The 20817-nt window shown below is 43.8% G+C and overlaps 3 protein-coding genes and 2 long non-coding RNA genes across 7 annotated transcripts; 3 read left to right on the top strand and 2 right to left on the bottom strand.

The window, feature by feature from the left end:
* Positions 1–772: 772 nt before the first annotated feature.
* Positions 773–5227, bottom strand: LOC120647623. The gene is made up of 2 exons (XR_005664847.1): positions 5091–5227; positions 773–1143 (listed from the first exon to the last, which is right to left on the bottom strand). It is a non-coding gene; the product is annotated as an uncharacterized LOC120647623 (long non-coding RNA).
* LOC120647621 (silicon efflux transporter LSI2) lies at positions 3299–5737 on the top strand. The gene is made up of 2 exons (XM_039924480.1): positions 3299–4682; positions 5123–5737. The coding sequence occupies exons 1-2, from the start codon at positions 3503–3505 to the stop codon at positions 5395–5397; spliced, it is 1455 nt and encodes a 484-aa protein (XP_039780414.1). The 5' UTR covers positions 3299–3502; the 3' UTR covers positions 5398–5737.
* Positions 5345–9805, bottom strand: LOC120647622. 2 transcript variants are annotated; one of them, XR_005664846.1, is made up of 5 exons: positions 9546–9800; positions 8743–8930; positions 7973–8242; positions 7035–7170; positions 5345–5479 (listed from the first exon to the last, which is right to left on the bottom strand). It is a non-coding gene; the product is annotated as an uncharacterized LOC120647622 (long non-coding RNA). The 2 variants fall into 2 exon arrangements; XR_005664845.1 differs by having other exon boundaries at positions 7035–8242; positions 9546–9805.
* A 121-nt stretch (positions 9806–9926) lies between these two features.
* Positions 9927–14212, top strand: LOC120647625 (SKP1-like protein 21). Of its 2 annotated transcripts, XR_005664848.1 has the most exons (11): positions 9948–10212; positions 10641–10813; positions 10918–11142; positions 11237–11428; positions 11505–11615; positions 11716–11791; positions 12077–12177; positions 12260–12417; positions 12613–12665; positions 12763–12881; positions 13616–14212. XR_005664848.1 is itself a non-coding variant. In XM_039924481.1 (10 exons), the coding sequence occupies exons 2-10, from the start codon at positions 10778–10780 to the stop codon at positions 13630–13632; spliced, it is 1035 nt and encodes a 344-aa protein (XP_039780415.1). In that variant the 5' UTR covers positions 9927–10212; positions 10641–10777; the 3' UTR covers positions 13633–14212. The 2 variants fall into 2 exon arrangements, 1 of the variants encoding a protein (XP_039780415.1); XM_039924481.1 differs by lacking the exon at positions 12613–12665 and having other exon boundaries at positions 9927–10212.
* Positions 14213–16218: 2006 nt separating this feature from the next.
* LOC120647626 (expansin-B11-like) lies at positions 16219–17272 on the top strand. The gene has a single exon (XM_039924482.1). The coding sequence runs from the start codon at positions 16294–16296 to the stop codon at positions 17095–17097; it is 804 nt and encodes a 267-aa protein (XP_039780416.1). The 5' UTR covers positions 16219–16293; the 3' UTR covers positions 17098–17272.
* The last annotated feature ends 3545 nt before the right edge of the window (positions 17273–20817 follow it).

The raw sequence follows: 20817 nt of genomic DNA on the forward strand, positions 1-20817 counted from the left end.
TTGGGGGAGATTCCCACGTCGTTGACTGCTCTGCTGCTCACCGCGCTGCTCCTGAATCGCACCGTTGAGGGCGCTCCCCTTCCCTACCTCTGCTCAACCACTGCCTCCCGCTCGAGGAGGCCACGCTCTCCAGCGAATCACGCCGCCGAGGGCCCTCCCTTCCCCTACCTCCGCTCAGCCGCCGCGCCCGGAGGGAAATCTCGCGCACCCGCAGCCCCCGAGTTCCGCCGCCGCTAGCGGATCACGCCGCCGTCACCTCCTCTGCCACCGATGGCTACAGGAAATGGGTTAGGTCCCCGGGGGTCTGATCGGGCTCGCAGGGGTGGGGGGTGTTGGGCTGTCTGGGCTTGAACACGTGGGCCGTGACCGAGATGGCGGGCGGGTGGCGCGCGTGAGTCGATCTGGGACAGTTTGTCTGGCTGGGTGTAGAATAAAGTCTACCTACGAAGCCGAATAGTCGTAGCATGCATGCATCAAGAGGCTACGGATCGGACAGGGGGCAATGCAAATGAGAGTCAGGAGAGGTTTCCAGCGAAAGGGCGGTTACTCTTGCCTGCCTGCCCCGCTAGCTAGATGTGACGATGCATGCACTGAATTAATAATCTATCTGCCCTGCTCACTCAGCCATCAGCCTCAGCCTCAGATTCAGTCTCAATCTATAGCAAAGATGATGGAACTCAACATGCATATATGGACGATCTAGCTAGCTAGCTAGCAAGTCACCAGCAGCTAGCTATTAGCTCGCTTAGCATGAGGCTTTAGAAAAAAAAAGTGAGGGAATAATTAAGTTCTGAACGACGAATGCAGCTAGTATAGCTCTGTCGTCGTCTGTCCAAATTAAATAAAACTCCAAATAAAGGCGCTAGATAATCAAGCAGTACGTAGTATAGCAATTGCGTGGATCAGAGGATTTCTCACCTCAAACTCTTATATTCACCATCAGCATCAGCTAGCTAGCTAGATAAGCTGCGACATGATGATCGGCGTGTTGATTATTCTGTATCTTGATGTGTTCAATCACCCATGCATGCAGCTGCGGCTGTGATCGTCCGCCATGTTCAATCACAAGCTTTCCGCCAGTAAACCGTCGGCACCTAGCCTACCTTACCCCAGCTGTGATCAGGATATGATGGACCTTGCAACCTGTACATGTTCTGTACCTGTCAGACGTCAATATATTTTTCCTTCTTTTTTATTTCCATTTGTAAGACGCCGATAATGTCGGCTACATGTATATCCAGATATACATCGAAATCAAAACAATATAGCTAGCTATCTACTTTGATATATATTTGCACTGTCAAAGGATAGATCGATGCAGAGATGGAAATACATGCCTCAATCAATTGTAGGTTTTTCTTTTTCCGCGCCAAAAAGACCAAAGCAATGTGCTTGTGTATGCATGCATGCTAAGCCCACTCACACCATCTATCTTCAAATAATGATGGATTTTGGCTATATTAATTTTAAATTTGCACGAATTGAAGAGGGGAAATTATATTCTAGTCTCTCGATACAAGGTAGTAGTATGGGTAGCAGAGCATTTGGGAATGAGTTTAGGACCATGCCTCTTAAAGAGTGAACAGTGAAGAGCACATGACTTGTCTAGGCTACTTCAATTCATGTGTGCGGATATTTCTTTGACGCCCTCCAGGCTCTTTTCACTCTTTGTTTGATTTCCTTACTGGCAACTTGGCTTTGGCTATAAATAACCATGGTTCCTTTAATATATAATACATATCTTTTGTGGTAATCAGTAACTGCTACCAATACCGGATGCAAACTTATGTAGTTGGTTAATACCAAATAAATGGATGATGCAATGGCGAGCACGAGTAGTCTGGGGTGCAGATCAAATCAAACCAACACTAGGCATGCATCGTAAATTAAATAACAGGTCGATCGGCAGCAGGGATACTGATACACACAGTAACCCATAATCTGGAAAATTTGTAGCACACCTTAGTTCTTCACATAAGGAAGTGTCAACTTGTGTTTAGTGTGGCAAATAATTGCACTCAAAAAGCTAGGAGCATTTCTTTCTAGTTGGAGGAGTAGGTGGGTTTGACGTCGTTGATGCTAGATTATATATATATGATCAACATCGATCAGTTTCAATAAAAGGGTTGGCCAAAAATGGAAGAGGGTTTTTTTTTTACATATATCAATAAAGTCCATCAGAATTTCGACACAACTGCCAGGCTAATGTACTTGGTTAGTATGCTCTCGCCTTTGTGTTTCAAGCTGTCAAAAGGAAGAGATAATAAGAATCTGCTGACACTGTTGATTAGTGGAAGGTAAATGTAAATGAAACTTGATCAATCCTAATTTCAGTCATGAGGTAGCAAGCTAGACATACATACGACATAATTAAGCTGCATGCGTTTGTCCTATATATATTGGCCATTGGCCATGCATAAAGCCAGGATGGAGACACCGTACGCGTACGGTGTGTCACGTCAACCACGAAATGAAATGTGTTGAATATATAAGGGCTGGAGAGGTCCACACGGCCTGATCAATCGACACATCAGTCTAGTTTATTCTGCTGCAGATACGGCTGGGCCAATCGCCTGCAAGTAACGGCTCTCCATGGCGCTTGTCGACAATTATATAAGATAATTAATAAGTGAAACTAGCTTGGTGAAGTCGACAGTCTGCATGCTATGCTAAGATAAGCAAAGCAATCGATGGGCAACTTGCATTGAGGAGCGTACTTAAATTTAACAAGAGCAGTGACGTACGCATGAACCACCGGGCGGCCGGGATCCAAGTGGGCAGTGCAAGAGTAGTGCATTATTTGATTTGATTAACAACACAAGCTTAACTGCTCCATCTATCAGACTATCAGCAGAGAGCTTGCTGCTTGCTGTTGTGACGACTCACACTGATCTACCCGGCCGACCGGCCTATATATATATATATATATATATATATATATATATATATATATATATATATATATATATATATATATATATATATATATCGACATAGTGCATATATATATGCTTAGTATTATTCAATAATGCAATCATGCATGCTTTTAATTTGGTTGGGCCAGTAATATCGATCAGAGTGCCTACTTGCCCTTGCCTGAGTTACCGATCCACGACGCATCAGCATACAGCTAGCTTATTACCCAGCAGCCTTAACTCTGATCTCATGCATTGTGCTAATTTGGCTCTCAGCAGGCAGGCATTGGATGAGCTAGCCGGCCAACAATACATATGCATGCATGATGTCACCCTATACATGCCCACCCATCGGCTAGCTGCTGCTTCTATTTATAGCCGCGAGAAGAAGGCACTCTCCCCGTCCGCAGCTAGCAGCACACTGCTCAGTACCCATCCATCCATCACTTGCCAAAGCAACTACTACTTAGTAAGGATCTCTGCTAGCTGTGACGACTAAGGATCTCTGCTCAGTAGTAATTATATATATATTCAAGAACGAAGCAGCTGATCGATCGAGAAAGAAGCACGCAGGCAGACAGATCATCATGGCTCTCGCATCTCTGTCCAAGGTGGTGCTCGGCTCCATCGCCTTCGGCGTCTTCTGGGTGATGGCCGTCTTCCCGTCGGTGCCCTTCATGCCCATCGGCCGCACGGCCGGCGCCCTGCTCAGCGCCGTGCTCATGATCATCTTCCACGTGATCAGCCCCGACGACGCCTACGCCTCTGTCGACCTGCCCATCCTCGGCCTGCTCTTCGCCACCATGGTGGTCGGCACCTACCTCAAGAACGCCGGCATGTTCAAGCACCTGGGCACCCTGCTGGCCTGGAAGAGCCAGGGAGGCCGTGACCTGCTCTGCCGCGTCTGCATCGTCACCGCGCTTGCCAGCGCGCTCTTCACCAACGACACCTGCTGCGTCGTGCTCACCGAGTTCGTGCTGGAGCTCGCCGCCGAGCGCAACCTGCCCGCCAAGCCCTTCCTGCTCGCGCTCGCCTCCAGCGCCAACATCGGCTCCAGCGCCACGCCCATCGGCAACCCCCAGAACCTCGTCATCGCCTTCAACAGCAAGATCCCCTTCCCCAAGTTCCTCCTGGGCATCCTGCCCGCCATGCTCGCCGGCATGGCCGTCAACATGGTCATGCTCCTCTGCATGTACTGGAAGGACCTCGCCGGGACCAGCGGCCCTGACGACAAGCAGATGGAGGCCGTCGAGGAGGGCCTGGCAGCGGCGTCATCAAAGACGACTCCCTCTCCGTCCCCAGGGCAGCTGCAGCTCATCAAGAGCCCGAAGCTGAGGACCAACGGAGGAGGGTACAGCTCGCCGTTGATGACAGAGGACATCTCCACCAAGCACCCCTGGTTCATGCAGTGCACGGAGGAGCGCAGGAGGCTGTTCCTCAAGAGCTTCGCCTACATCGTCACCGTGGGCATGGTGATCGCCTACATGGTTGGGCTCAACATGTCGTGGACCGCCATCACCACCGCTATCGCCCTGGTCGTGGTGGACTTCCGCGACGCAGAGCCGTGCCTTGACAAGGTGTCCTACTCGCTGCTCGTCTTCTTCTCAGGCATGTTCATCACGGTGAGCGGTTTCAACAAGACGGGGCTGCCCGGGGCCATCTGGAACTTCATGGCGCCCTACTCCAAGGTCAACAGCGTCGGCGGCATCTCCGTGCTATCCATCATCATCCTCCTCCTCTCCAACCTCGCGTCCAACGTCCCCACCGGTACGTACGTATACCGGCCTGCTGCTTGCTTGCTTGCTTATACGTATGCAGCATTGCAGCTAGCATGCATACATGCACATATGTTTTTCAAATCATAGAGCTAGCGTACGTGTGCCACTAGCTAGAAAGGGAATCAAACCTATTCGATCGATCCAGGCCAAATTAAAGCAGGGAAAGAAAATGCTAAAGTAACCAAAGCTAGCTGATCACGCGACATGCATCCATGGTCGTTCTTTAGCAGTTAGTAGAATCTATTAACAGACAGCTAGGCTATTATTATATTTACAAAGAGCGAGATAGGTAGAATTGATGGGTACTAATTTTCTTTTGACAAGATCTTCATCAGCTAGTGCAGTGCAGCATGTAATCGAATAATTTTTTTTTCTATGGATCGGATGGAGACCTTACCTTTAACCTGGTTGTCGATCGGTGCCATGCAGTGCTACTGATGGGCGGGGAGGTGGCCTCCGCGGCGGCGCTCATCTCCCCAGCGGCGGTGACGAGATCGTGGCTGCTGCTGGCGTGGGTGAGCACGGTGGCGGGCAACCTATCTCTGCTGGGTTCGGCAGCGAACCTGATCGTGTGCGAGCAGGCGCGCCGGGCGACGCGCAATGCTTACGACCTCACCTTCTGGAACCACATAGTCTTCGGCGTCCCATCCACCCTCATCGTCACCGCCATCGGCATCCCCCTCATTGGCAAGATCAATGTCTAGTCCTGCCGCCACACATCAACGCCGCCGGCCTGATCATGCATCGTCCATCTGCATTATTGCATGGCCTGGGTTCAACTTCAACCTGGGATACCACATATGCATACGTAATTATGTTGTTAGCAGTGTGGCGTTGTATACTTGCGAGTATGATTATATTAATTGTACTAGCAGTACTTGTATTAATAGTTCCGTCGTATATGTGATGTCCAAAGAGTTTCACTCGACTCACCAATATTGGTCATCTCAGCAAAGGCAAGATAGTGTTCCAAGCAGTGAACTGTCAGCTGCCCAAAGAATATATATGCATGCATGTGGTCTTCAAATCAAAGTATTATAAATATCAGTTGCCTTTCTAACTAATTACCTGGTTGAAAAAGAATTGGGCAGTTGGCAGCTTCAATCTGATGATTTCTTGGATTAATTAGTCATGCATTTAGCCACCACCCGTGTTGGCGCGGCATTGGGAGAAAGGTGTTGGAGGCAGTTGGAGTTTGAAACCAAGAAACCTGGAACCAGGTCCTTTGTCCTATTGAGAATTGATATACCACAAATACCTTAAAAAATAGACCACAAATATTTGCTACTGTTCCTGTGCCTATGAATGGTGATCATTATGGATGTTCTTCACTTAATCAGCTAACTATATATGACCCTAGAATCAAATTTTCATGCATGCATGGTGGTAGTTTTTTTTTTTTTGATTAAGATGCATGGTGGTAGCCGACAATAGTGCCTCCTTGCAGTCTTGTTAAACTCAAGGTAATTAGTAGTCTGTAAGACTTTGATTAGCTGCCCGTTTATATCGTCGAAAGGATAATAGTACACACACAACGCTCAAAATACTCTGGTGTAAAGAGAGAGAGGTGTTCTTAAAGCTAGCTAGTATATTAAAGTTTCTGAGAATATATAATTGCTATGCTAGTATATTGATGTTGTTTTAAAAAAAAAGTATATTGATGTTGCTTACATAACAGTATGTGAATTTGAAGAGAATATATAATAGCGACTGAATTATTATTTTGCATATGTATGGCCGGCTAGAAATATCTTGCATTGTTCCATGCGTGCCTTTATGTTTTCAGTCTTAGATACTTGCAACTCAATTCAGAAGTCTTATATTCTCTCAAATAGAACAGCTCAAAAGAAAAAAAAGGAATAGAACACATGAGAAAATATCTCATGAGCATACGCTTCTCATTGGCATTAATATATGGGGAAAAGGTCAACCAAAAGCAACATTTAATGCACCTTTTCCCTGACAGGAATCTCCTAACCAATCCAACGTTAGTTTCTCCTATATATCTTGATATCTTCCTAACTACCCCTCTTCTATAATTCATAGGATGATGCAAACGTTGTTACTCTCTACTCCAATGGCCATCCGACAACACATTTATAAATTCACAAGTACCTATACTTTCAAGGATGATGCAACATTGCTATTGTCCTCTACAAAATGGAAACATTGCTATTGGAATGGACCGAGCCTGCATCCAACAACACATTTCTCCACTGCATAAATATTAGCATTTTTAAATTCTCATGAGCAGTGGCCCTCTGTATGCGACAACACATTTTGCATACGTGTAGATATTTGCAAAATAATAACATTTGTAAGGGTGACGCTGGAAACTCACCTGCCAATGTGATCGTGAGGCTTGCTAACTGCACCACCATAAAACTACTCAGGCAGGAACCAATTGATGCATATGCACAGCAGTTCCTGCAGACTCCAGCAGCCACCTAGGTCATGCATGACCTGCTCGATTGCCACTGTAAACACCAAAGTAATTTTAAATCTACAAAGATAAGATATCTAAACACCACTTGAAATTTATAGTATTTACAGAGGGCTTGAAGATTGTGTCACGGTGCTATTAGCGGATGCAATTACCTGATAGAGTAACAATCTGAAGGTCAATGAAATATTATCCTCCTACTTTCTTTAGAGAATTTTACAGGAGATCACAGGTAGCTTATCTTGGACATTTTCATATCATCATAAATAATAAGATTGCATGTTTCGTAAACAACAACAAAAAAGATCGTGTATAGATTACTATAAGCTACAGATCTGTTCAATTTATCCCATCGACACTCATGAAAGTTTATTTTTTCGGCTTCAACTTCGTTATTGATCCAGTGCTGGAGATAAACTCTTTCTAGCTCAATATGGCAGAGGAAAAGAGAAAAAAAATCTTAAAGGGTTGAAATCTGCAACAAGCTATACTAACAAATAGAATAGCAAGTGGAAAGTGGAATATACTTTTACACGGAAATAAAAAATGTTAAAATGAGTAGATAAAGAAAACTGACAAAATTGGAATTGCATAGAAAAAAAGAAGTAAAATGTTAAGATTAACAAGCTAGTTTCTTCAGGTTCAATCAATCTGGTTGCAAGTGTAACGTTGATCCAAAAGTTAGCATGCTCGACTTTCAGGGTACTGTATGTCTATGTATTCTAGAATAGGGGGCACTACATATTTCTCTTCCAAACATATTGCTTCTTAACTGTAGAGCATATATAGAGTAAATCAATGAACATTCTGTAGCTCCAACAAAATTTTGATCTTACCAACATAAAGTAGTGACTTCACAACTGTAAATTTAATCATGAAGGGTCGGTCAGATGGAAAATCTTCTGGCAGATATCTATTTACTTGAGAGATTTACAGGTGATAGCTCCAGTAATGCATCTGATCAATCTAACTGAAGACCGGCTGTTGTACCCTAAAATCAAGTATCACATACGAACACAAGGGAACAACTATGCGTAGGATGGCTGATTGCATGCATATTGTCAACAATTTTTCACTAGTCATCTTTGAGCATCTCCATCTGTGAACTGTCAAATAACAGAAAATTTATGCTTTCTGCAAAAGATAAGTAATGGAATATGGAAAATAAAATTTAATAATTTGCAAACTCTAGCATTCAACCCAGCAACTTACAAATTAAAACAAGGGTCAAACGCAGGACTAAGTTGTACAACCACCATATAAATCCAGCCCTAACAGCCAACGCTCTTCGCTAGTGCAAAGTTCAAGTCGCCATAGACAGCTTTACGGTTTGCCGCCTCAGTGAAAAGTAACTAATTTAATGGTTCTTGTACGTATAAACGTCAAGTACCAAATTTCAGTGTTTTCTACTTTCTTGACAGAATGAACCCAACTGTGGACATCTGTTTTATAACGAAAAAAAAACTATGGACATCTGTCGCTGTTATAACATTGTTGCTAGCCACAAACACAATGACCCTATACTAAATTATGGTGCTACCCAAAAGAAAACATGCAGAAACCATGGATTTCAGCAATGCAGCAAAGAAAAGGGACGAGCACTCACCATCTGGGAAACAACAAAGGCAAATGTGACGAAAGGCCCAGGACATCTGATGAGGCAGCAATCATCAGAATGAACAAAGCCTGGTTCACGATGCTCATCTGAAGGAATGAAGCAGCTTTGATTTCTTCATCAGTGATTTATCTTTGGACTTACAGTGTCCAAGTGCTAAATCATTAGCTCCCTGCCACCTGAAAGCCAAAAGAATTTATCTTTCTGTCAGAAGGAAAAGCACTCACTGAAAATGTGTGTGCAGTCATTGCAACCCTGTAAAAAATGGCTGAACTATGTAGCTTCAAAAAGCAGCACCACTTGCAATGATTTTCTGAACTCTCCATACATCTGGTGACTTGTTGAAGAATAACATTGTAAGGGATGTAACTGGAAGAAAAAAAAAAGAATAGAAAGAGAAAAGCCATCACTAGTGTACTACTTGGGGGAAGACATGATCCATCCTCCCATCATGATAGCGAGCGAGAAGGGAGGGACCCCTTTGGAATTTTTGAAGCATGCCTCCCTCGCTCCTGCAGCAGTTTGAATTTTATATGCAGCAATTATACTAGAGTTACTCCAATGAAATGAGGAGCCTAAAAAATTTCATGATCCCCAGATGAGATGAACAATTTAATTTAATTTAATCTAATCATGGCGGAAGTAGCAACATAAACGGATTAGTTATGAGCAGATGTACACACGCTGACAATGGAGGAAGTGGTAAAGCTGCAGGTTGGGAATCGGGAGGAGCAAGCAAACAATGGAGGAAGCAAGTGGTATTAGCCATTGGGGGAGGAGGGATGGAGACGCACCGAGCGTACGCGGTGAGAGAGGACGTTGGGGGCGGGGCCCGGGCGGCAGTCCCGTGCCGTGTAGCCGCCGCAGCACCTCACCGTCTCCTGCATTGCAATCCACAATCAGATGGTGCGATCGCGAATCGAACATGCAGAGCTCACAAGCACGTCCGCAGCGCTGGGGCTGGCGGCGAGGGCGAGGGCGAGGGCGAGGCGGCGAGCCCTCACCAGCTCCGCCATGGCCTTGTGCTCCGGCGACGGCGCTAGTCTCGTGGAGGCCCAGCTGTCAAGCCAACCCAGCAGCGACGGCCCAAAAAAGAATGGGCCCAAATAAGAATGGGCCCAACTGGAGGCAGGCGGATAAGGAGGAGGAGGAGGGGAGGACTGGCGGCTGGCGGGGCGGCGGCCGTCTTGCTGCTATGCTTGCTATGCTAATGCCTTGGCTTTGGCCATCGCTTCCTCTCCGGCTATCATCCCCCACCCCATCCCAAAAGACAAGGCCGCTGGCGGACGCCCACCCAGCAACACCAACCAAACAACCAACCACACCTTTCCTCGCCGCCGCCCCCGCCCCTGCCCCCGCCCCCGCCCGCCGGAGAAGCAGAAGCAGAAGCAGAAGCTCAAGCCCCCTTCCGGTCCGGCAGCCAGCAGGACCCTACGCCTGCCTCATTTCCTTTCGCCTGAGGTACGCCTGCCTCCCTTCCTGGGGCTGCTCGGGGCTAGGGTTTTGGTCGGCCCCGCCGCCCCGGCGGCCAATCCGCGGCCTCATCCTTTGCTTAGCCACCCACCGCTGCTCCGGGCTTGTCATTACGTGCGCCTGCCTGGGGCATCTCTACTATAGGCAGCCTATAGTAAAGATTTGGATAAAAAAATACCCTCCAACAGCTTCTCTAAGTGGCTATCCAAATGTAGACATCCTCCATTCCACATTTCTTGCTAGCCAAAGATAGATAATGAAAATAACTTTCTAGAGTGCACACAAGATATAGAAAAGCTGTTGGAGAGTGCAAGCATATAGAAAACGAATTTTATGCATAAGGCTCTTCAAATGGTAATTTAGAGGATGAAATTTAGAAAGACTCTTGGAGATGCTCTAACACCGATAATCTACAGGCTTCATTTCGCTCATTTATATGCTTGCTGGACCCCTGCTTCAACTGATGGTCGTATACCTACAAAGGAGTTTCTTGTAAATTCCCACCCATATTCAACTCTGCTATCATCATTTTCTTCACTCGCATTTGGCAATAATGTCCGAGAGCGAGTTAGAGATAATAAAACCAGAGGTAACCGCGACTCTTTCTGCTGTCAATTTGAGACAAACAGCTGCTTTGCAACCTTGTCCTGTTAATCTCAGCCTACCTTGACCGCATTGTTCAACTCTTAACAGGCATTGAAGACTTATATTTGGCTTCAGTGCTTTGATGGTTCCATACAACAAGTGGAGGAGGAGGTTGCCATGTTCTGCCCCATGATATGTAGGGAAATAGTGAAAAATGGCACAGGGTCATCCAAAAATCATGCCATTGCTCTCCCGGAAAGAGTTAATCCGCCCAGTTTGAGTTTAATTCTTGACTATTGTCGGTTTCATCAGGTCCCTGGGCGCTCAAACAAGGTATGCTGTAATTTCTAGTTTTCCTGTCCATCTCTTTTGTTGAGTCTAGATGTGCTCCCACATATCTTACTAGTGTTTTCCTTATACTGTACAGGAGCGCAAGTCGTTTGATGAAAGGTTTGTTAGGATAGACACAGAAAGGCTCTGTGAATTGACTTCTGCAGCAGACAGTCTACAGTTAAAGCCACTTGTTGATCTTACTAGTCGAGCTCTTGCTCGAATAATTGAAGGAAAAACACCTGAGGAAATTCGTGACATTTTCCATTTACCAGATGACTTAACAGAGGTAAGAGTGCCTTTTATAGTTTTAGGTCAGATATCAACTCGTTCAATACTTATTGTCTAAGCTTACATGCACTCAGGAAGAGAAATTGGAGCCTCTAAAAAATATAAATGATGATCCTAGGATTCGCTTATTGAACCGATTGTATGCAAAGAAACGCAAAGAGCTACAGGAGCGCCAGAAGCTAAAGGTAACTACGATTGATTCTACTAGTCGTGTTCAATGAAATTTTCTGACTTCACTGAGCAGTGTTCATCTTGTGTTAGAAACTGAAGTTCACTTTATTTCAGGATGTTCAAGTACAAGAAGAACAAAAAGATGAGAGATCTTTGGATGAGTTACTTTGTTTTATAAACGGGGATGGAGGTATAATTACAGTGAGTTATATTGACTATATAGCTTATGTTGTTCTGTTCATTGTTTGGCCCTGAATTTTGGGGATGCCGTATATGTAAAGGCCAGATTTTGGCTTCTTTTACTTCCTAAGATTCAGTAATATTCACTAGCTATTAGACTGTTACCTTGGTTGGTTTTTGCCATTGCTTCAAGTTGAACAAAAGCTGTAGAAACAAGCAACAGATCAACTTGCTCCATGATTTTTTTAAAAAAAATAATAAAAATATTCTTGTGTCCCCTGTAACCATTTGATAGGTTCTGGAGGTGTGAAAGCTGCCAAGAGTAAGAAAAAGAATAAAAGGAGGAAGGATCAACCTAAGAATCCACCAAAAGCTTACTCTGAACCTGTAAATAAGGTTAGTTTTCCCGACAATTTTCGTTGCTGTGTATTCTGTACAGAATATGTATTTTTTTACATGATCGATCTGGGGAGTTCAGGAGGGAGCTGTTTGTGTGGTTCCGCGCAAAGTGGATAATTGCAATATATCTAGACTTCCATGCCAAAGTCCAGATATACAAGATGATGTTGAGGATCCCTTTGAAGATGCTGACCTTGATGATGGACTTGATCCTGCAATGAAAGAAGAGCTTGATAGGTGAGAATATGAGTGCATGGTTGTAGAGACTTGGCTTTGTTTTAGTTTGGCTGTATGAACCCATTCTTTTCTTTTGAAGTGTTAACTTTTTTAGTGATTTCTATTCTGTGCGTACCAATCTGTTTCTTAATTCAAAGAATGTGTGGTTTACCCTGAAATGTTAAATCTTTCAAATTTCATATACATGATGTGAAGAACTTAAATTGTGTCTGGAAATCCTGTACGTAATCCATGAAGATCAATTTCAGGTAGTACGTACTCGTATATTGCTGCTTGTGTTCGTTGTTTGCTCTAGGCACGGTGCCATGGTCTGCAGTAATGACAAGCTTTTTCTTTAACAAGCAGAGAGGTCGAAGACTTTGCAAGGAGGTTGAATTCAGTGTGGCCTGAAAGAATGCATTTGGGACAGGACAAAAGTATTGAGTCACATGTTGGTGGTAATGGTTCTCTGCAGAGATTTACTGGTAAGCTTCTATATATATAGTTTTTTTTTCTCGATGAGAATCCTGGTTTTATAGTAGTGAAAAACCGTAAGGGAGGGTGATACTACCAGAGAGAATGCATAACTGGAAATATAAAAAACGTGACTGTGATTTATTTCTTCTGCTCTTTAGGAGTTAGCACTGCCACTTTTGCAAGGATTAGCAGCTAGTATTAGCTTAAAGCTGTTGCCTCCAGGACTGAATCCTTTGATTTGTATTAAGGGCGGTGTTTTATCTGAACATATAGTATCTTGTATTCAATATATAGCATGTTTCTCCTGCCGAGTTAGTTCTTGATTTGGTACAAAGAAGGCTCTTACCAATGCAAAGAGCGGATCACAACACTCTAGGGTTAATCCTCACTGCAGTAGACGGTCAACTTGGTGGTGGCGACTAGGTCTTTTTGCTAAATCACTATTCATAATACAACATTTGAAATACTGTCCAAGATGGAAGAACCCAATGCAACCTGTTCGGCAATACATCATATATATAGTTTACTTTTTTTTAGCAAACATATATAGTTTACTTTTGATGTTCCTAATATGAACATACTGACCTCAGTCGAGCTGTCATTATCCAAACTAGACTAGGGAGCTTAGGCATTCTGTTTTGTCCAGCAGTTGAAGTCTCTAAACTCCCTTTTCAGGGAAGTCTGTTGACATGCATATTTAATTTTGTTTAGCACACATTTAATTTTTCATGGCAATTTGCAGGGTTCAATCACAGCTGAGTTTTTCTGTGAGGATCACAAGATGGAAGCAGAGGAGATTTGTGGGCGTATGCTTGGAGAGAACTAAAGACCAAACTGGCCACCACCTGGCACCTGATTGTTGGAAATGCTTGATGACTCAGAACCAAGCATGCGGACAGCGCGGCTGTCATTTCCCGTGGTCAATTTCTGTGGCAGGGGGGCGCCAAGGCAGGATGAAGCATAGCGAGGTTTAGGCTCAAGGAAAAAGACAGGGGCCCTTATTTCTGTGGGGAGGATTGGTTAGAGGTCTGTTGTTGACTCGGTTTTTCCTTTGCTGCTGTGTTGCCAATTTTCCCGGATAGATAGTGGTGATGGCAGTTGAGTTGGAGCTAGCTGTTTCATACAGATATCGATCTCTGTGAAATTCCGACCCGTTTATATATTCACTTAGTTGTGTGTGGTGCACATAAAAATGTGGTGGTGGTGTTAAGTTCTGTTGGTGACCTGACCTGACCTGTTCTTGGTTGAAATTACTTGATGTACTGGGACTAGCTACTGGTCATGCGTGGTCCATATATATGTGAAATTGAACTAGCTAATGAAAGTAATTTTTTCAGTACGGACTAGACGTCTATATATACGGCATTTTTTTATATTTTAGTAATGAAATGATTTTTTTTAAAGAGGTATCTATCTTAAATGGGCTATCATTGTGGACTCTTCTTTAAATGACGATGATTCAGGTGCTTATACTACATATACACCTGACAGTCGCATGGATGCTAAGCTATGATCATCAGCGCGCACGACCATCACTCCGTTTATTGACATCCAAATGTTCGATGTGACAGCTACTTAAAAAACCAAACAAGATCTAAGACCACTCCGTTTATATTATATACCTAGAATATACTCTCTTTTTGCCGATGTGTTACCATGGACTATATGCACAGGTATCAATCACCACGAGGTATGTGAAAAACAATATCTTGTTCCAGTTTCTCTGGATGCATGACGATAAGGATGAGGACGAGGATGATAATAAATTTTAATAATTCTTTAAAATCTAAAAAATTGTAATTTTTTATATAATATATATATACTAGGTATTTATGCTCGTGCTTTGCTATGTATAAAGTTGGTATAAGTATCGGATATGTATTGGTGCTCCTGTGTTAATTTGTAGAGATTTATGTGATCGAGTCATGGACGGAGGGGTTAGTCCGACTCGCATACGAGATGGATTAAAGCCAATCTGTCAATAACACAGGCAGAACCAACGTACCAAACCAAAAATTTAGGTAGAAACCTTACTCGCTTTAGTAATATTTATAGATATAGATGTATATATGTATGTAGTGGGCGTTTGTCTTGCACCGGAGAGTGGCCACGTCACCCCAAATCACCTCGGCTGTCAGATCAGCTGATGGGACGATCACGAACAGTTGGGGACATAATTTTTGCAACCCCCCCCCCCAATTTTGGTGAAATCAATCCAAAGTTCATGGATGACAATTTTGTAAAAGAGTCTTCGGACTTTGTGAATGTCAATTTTACAAAAGACTCCCTAAATTTTTATGAAATCAACAAAGACCATTGATGGCAATTTTAAGAAAACCCCTAAATTTAGGTAAAATCAATCGGCACCCTGCCTACATCGCTTTCACATAAAACCACCTGAACTTTGGCGAGATCAATCTGCACACCACGAACATCAATTTCACAGAAACTCCCAAGACTTTTGCGAAACCAACCCCTTAATATGTATCGGTGACAGGTTAAATCGTCTCCCACACTTACACACTACATATACCACAACATCAACACCTATAATAATTTGCCACATACAAGCTTTCTTACTGTGGACTCATGGACGATCCATAGACATATTTTAATGCTCCATACCTCACACATACATTTAACAACAGAAATCAAATTTGACCAATTCTGCAACAAAACTTTATAAGCACTTATATATGGGAACATATCAGGTGCAAAACAATCTCTCCGTGCAAACTATAGAAACTTCAATCTGGGCCATCAGATCAACATACAAGGGGAGGGGCGCAGAGAGGTGGGAGGGGTGATTTGTAAAAGTGTGATTACCCAATACCCCATATCTCTTAGATGTTGATCCAATGACTCAGATTTAAGTTTCAATAGTTTGCCTGCAGAGATTGATTTGCGCCCGATATATTACCTATTATATATATATATATACACACACACACGGCGCGGGCATTTTTATAGTAAGAATCTAAGTGCTAATAAATTGATCATGGAGGAAATTAAGATCCAAATTAAAATTGCAGCCCATATCTAAAGCACGGCCCATATAACCGACTTGCACGGTCGCCATGAGCACCTCCACTCCACCGATATGATGGTCCGTCGTCTTGGTTGGTGACCTATCGCTCGGAGTCTCCTCTCTTGTCGGGGCACAGTACGTACGTTGTCGCGTCGCGTGCCACGTGTCAAGCAAGAACACATGCAAGGTCCGGCCGTCCGGAGGTGCAGAGCAACCATCAGCTGGGAAGGAATGGCATGCAGCACCGACATGGGCGGAGCGCCCTGCGTTGGTGTGTCGCCGGCGAGCATAAATACCCCTCCTCGATGGCAGCCCATTGCATTCAGATCAAATCATCACAAGCCACACAGCCGCAGAAGCCCAAATAAAGCTAAGATCCAAGAAGAAGAATAATGGCGACGCCGCATCATGGTGTTCTGGCGGTGGTGGTGCTGGCGGCGCTGGTGGGCGGCGTCCGGTGCGGGCCGCCCAAGGTGCCCCCGGGCAAGAACATCTCGGCAGAGTGCGACGGCAAGTGGCTGGAGGCCAAGGCGACGTGGTACGGCAAGGCGACAGGCGCGGGGCCTGACGACAACGGCGGCGCCTGCGGGTACAAGGACGTGAACAAGGCTCCCTTCAACAGCATGGGGGCGTGCGGCAACTCGCCCATCTTCAAGGACGGCCTCGGCTGCGGCTCCTGCTACGAGATCAAGTGCGACAAGCCCGCCGAGTGCTCCGGCGAGCCCGTCATCGTCTACATCACCGACATGAACTACGAGCCCATCGCCGCCTACCACTTCGACCTGGCCGGCACGGCCTTCGGCGCCATGGCCAAGAAGGGGGAGGAGGAGAAGCTGCGCAAGGCGGGCATCATCGACATGCAGTTCCGCCGCGTCAAGTGCAAGTACCCGGCTGACACCAAGATCGCCTTCCACATCGAGAAGGGCTGCAACCCCAACTACATGGCGATGCTCGTCAAGTACGCCGCCGGTGACGGTGACATCGTCGGCGTCGACATCAAGGAGAAGGGCGCCAAGGAGTACCAGCCCCTCAAGCACTCCTGGGGCGCCATCTGGAGGATCGACACCCCCAAGCCCATCAAGGGCCCCATCTCCGTCCGCATCACCAGCGAGGGAGGCAAAAAGCTCGAGCAGGAGGACGTCATCCCCGAAGGCTGGAAGCCCGACACCCTCTACCCCTCCAAGCTCCAGTTCTAGTTCTGATCCCACCCCACCCGACCCCATCCGATCCTACATATAATGCTGCAACCATTCATCATCAATTGTTTTTTTTTTCTTACAACTTGAGAGAGAGAGAGAGAGAGAGAGAGAGAGAGAGAGAAAGAGAGAGAGAGAGAGAGAGAGAGAGAGAGAGAGAGAGAGAGAGAGAGAGAGAGAGAGTTACTATATAATTAGCGCCCGACATGAAGAGGCGCTCATGAATGAATAAAGGATCGGAGGCGGATCCCCTGACTATTGCACTATGTATTTCTCAGCCCACCGAGCGTCACCATGTAGTAATAACAATGAATTTATATATCGTGGTATATGGTTGATTAAATCAGTTTTAGTGGATCTTTTTGTTTTTTTTCTATCATTGTGCCATTCGTTTGTGCCCGATATAAGTTGTTGTCCAGAGTGTGGATAAAACTACCAATAGTCACAATTCAACGCCTCACTCATAAATCATAATATATTCAGAGAGATTGATTCATTCACCTATTTTGAAGGAACAAACAGAGCAATAAATCATACGTGCGTCAGATCAAAATTACACACATATGAGGACAATAGTGAATAACAGTAGCAATATCATAATATATTTAGTTAAATTATTACAAATAAAGCTGAAAGTCATTAATATAAAAAAATAAGTGTTTCAGGTCGCATTTATTCTAGCAGCGGATACTCCAACTCCACAGGTAGCTGACTGGGGAACATACACCTAGCTGGATAATCCTTAAACTGGCCTTGTTCTGAGCATGTGCTGTAGTAGCAAGTGCGGGCACAAGTCATACTCAGCAAGTATATTGAAAATAAATGACATGAAAAGCTTAAAATAAGATTAAGGTTAGCTGAATAAAGCGGTAAACATTTTAATTAACAGTTGAACATTAGCAGCTATTTACTAAACATGTATAAAACCATCTCACATTCATGAAAAAGAAATATATGTCTGAAAACAAATAGCTTGGAATATTTAAATAACTGAATTAAAACAATAATTTCCATTAAGTAGAAGGGTTCGAGCCGCTCTTGACCGCAGATACGACTGATAAATCAGTTTTCACGTTTTGCAGAGGTTGCACACTTTCACCACAAGTCGTGTCTCCCTTTGTGCCCGAGTTTGCAAGGCCCTTAAACACTTCCTTTGGTGAGAGGCAGGGATTCACTATGAGGTCTTTAATTTACAAAGACTTCCTTGTTAGTAGTAGCCCACTAAGATTTCAGCAGCTGCATGAATGAACCTCCCCCAAGGCGTGACCAATTCCCAAAACATACAACGCACCTTTGGCAGGCAGCGAACCCCTCATCACAGCCCCCATGCGCATTACGGTAAGCTACTAACAAGCTAGAAATATCTAATTAACCAGCCAAGACTAGAGCCATATAGTTCTTGTGGTTGCGCTGTTTTCCGGATGGTTCTCCATGGTTGATTTTATCCAAGTTCACCAAAATATCATATTGTTCCAAAAGTTATACAATAAAGCCTCATATCTCAAGTAGCATTGTTGTAAAACCACTCATAACCATTGTTCAGCGGCTAAGCAAACTACCCAAAAGAATTTTATAAAAGTACCCGGCTATTCAAGGACAAGGATAATAAATATGGATAATAGGTACCCATCAAAATTAATGCATGTAAGCATAAAAGTAAATATTATTAGGACCAAATATGATCAAGGAATATATTTGCCTTCCTCAGTCACTTGCTGCTGCTCAAACTCTTCGAAGACTTGCTCTTGAAAGTTCTGGAACGGCTCCTTGTCTACTCATCACGAACAAAGCCAAGCAACACAAGTACATACAAGCAAACAATAGAAATAAATTAAAACAGTACAACAATCATTGAAAAATAGTGGTAAAAGAGTTAAAAACTAGTTCTACATGTTATAACGATCAAAGTGGTACTAAGAACGCTTAAAACGGATTTAAAACGATAAAGATACGCTAAAAACAGCTCTGCAGGGACTTATTAGCAAGAAAAACTATTAAAATAGGTTAAATAGAAAGAAACAGGACTAAAACAGAATTACTTTTGAATAGGACTGGACCGTGGGTTGAATACTAGAAAAGAGAAGGGCTAAAAAGGATAAGAGGGGCGCGGGTCGCGGGGCGAGACCGAATGGCTCCCGGTGCGTCCATGCTAGTGGGCCCAGCCGTGGAGGGGCTCGAGTCCGAACCGAACTCGACTAGAGGAGTAAGATGACGGGAGGCCGTTAGTGAGAGGAAGGGGAGAAGACAGAAAGAAAGACGGATGAGCCGGAGATGGGCCAGAAGAAAAGGGAAAAGGAGATCGGGCAGGCGGGTAAGAGGAGAAAGGGTGGTCGGTGGTCCAGGTAGAGAGGAAAATGAAGAAAAAGGAAAAAGAAAAAAGAAATAGAAAAAAGATTTTCATTGCCTAAAAAAGAAAATAAATTTGTAGAAAATAGAAATAAAGTCCAGAAAATTCCAGAAAAATTCTGGAAGCTTTAGAAACTCGAGCAAAATAAAAATAATTAGTTTTAAATATTCCAAAACTAATTATTTTTGAAGCTAGAAAATTATGGAACTAAGCTAGACACTATTAATGTGAATTTTAGAGTGTTACACCAAGATTGTTGTGGCTAAAGCGAACAGACGCAAACAGACCACGGAACACTACAAGAGACCTTGTCTTCTATGATGTTTCGTTTATTTGTCACATAACTTGAAATTACGTCTTTGTAGGTTTTGACAGCCGTGTGGCAAAAAATTCATCCATCATATATCGTGTGTCACTAATCTTGTTTTGTTACTTTTGTCAGAAATATTATGATGTTTTTCTTCCATCACTAGTTAATGACATTCTGTTTTCGTCGTCATTATTAAACCTCCAAAATGTCATAAGAATTCTGATTCTTCACAAAACACAAATTCTGATTCTTCACAAAACACAAATTGCATGTACATTCTATTTTGCATGGATTACTATACAAGTGCCACGTGGCAATTGAATCATGACAATTCTGATTCTTCACAAAATACAAATTCAGAATTGTGGCAAAGCCGGGCAATATCTATATATATATATATATATATATATATATATATATATATATATATATATATATATATATATATATATATATATATATTGGGGGGTGGGGCATTTAAGGTTCGATTTTCATGGGATCTAGCTCATTTTCACATCAGTTGAGTTATAGCAACCAACATGCGACCCATGAAGCCAATCCCAATCACTACAACAAATCCAAGTCATTACACATATCAAACATAGCCAATTGAACCCACTTTTGTACATGAGGAGGACGGAAATGTAGAAGCCTCGAATAGAAGTTGTGCCAGAAGCTGAGATGCAAAATGTGCCAGAAGTTGAGGCACAAAATGTGCCATAGGCTGAGGTCCCTAGAAGATCACAAAGAGTAAGAAGATCAGGTATTTCTAGTGACTATAAAGTTTATAATACAGAATAGGTTCAAATGGAGGGTGGTCCCACTTCATATGAAGAGGCCATGATAAGCACTCACTACTTCATATGAAGAGGCCATGAGAAGCACTCACTAATCAAAGTGGATGTGATGGCAGCCCTCGCAGCAGTGCATCATGGAAATTTCAGGAACTTTCAACTTCTCAACACAACACTTCTGATCTTGCTGAATGCTGATAGAGGATGTTGTACAGTACAGGTCAAGGATTTTCGGCCTATTAGCCTCATACATAGTTTTGCCAAACTTG

The sequence above is a fragment of the Panicum virgatum genome, chromosome 9K (assembly GCF_016808335.1).
Source record: "Panicum virgatum strain AP13 chromosome 9K, P.virgatum_v5, whole genome shotgun sequence".
In the NCBI taxonomy this organism is placed as follows: Eukaryota; Viridiplantae; Streptophyta; class Magnoliopsida; order Poales; family Poaceae; genus Panicum; species Panicum virgatum.

What these genes read in the sequence shown, in the direction of transcription:
- LOC120647621 (XM_039924480.1), top strand. Translation starts at nt 3,503, where the DNA reads ATGGCTCTCGCATCTCTGTCCAAGGTGGTGCTCGGCTCCATCGCCTTC. An exon ending in CGCGTCCAACGTCCCCACCG is followed by an intron (nt 4,683 to 5,122) that starts GTACGTACGTAT and finishes GGTGCCATGCAG; the next exon opens with TGCTACTGATGGGCGGGGAG.
- LOC120647625 (XM_039924481.1), top strand. Translation starts at nt 10,778, where the DNA reads ATGTCCGAGAGCGAGTTAGAGATAATAAAACCAGAG. An exon ending in TCCCTGGGCGCTCAAACAAG is followed by an intron (nt 11,143 to 11,236) that starts GTATGCTGTAAT and finishes TATACTGTACAG; the next exon opens with GAGCGCAAGTCGTTTGATGA. An exon ending in ATGAAAGAAGAGCTTGATAG is followed by an intron (nt 12,418 to 12,762) that starts GTGAGAATATGA and finishes TTTAACAAGCAG; the next exon opens with AGAGGTCGAAGACTTTGCAA.
- LOC120647626 (XM_039924482.1), top strand. Translation starts at nt 16,294, where the DNA reads ATGGCGACGCCGCATCATGGTGTTCTGGCGGTGGTGGTGCTGGCGGCG.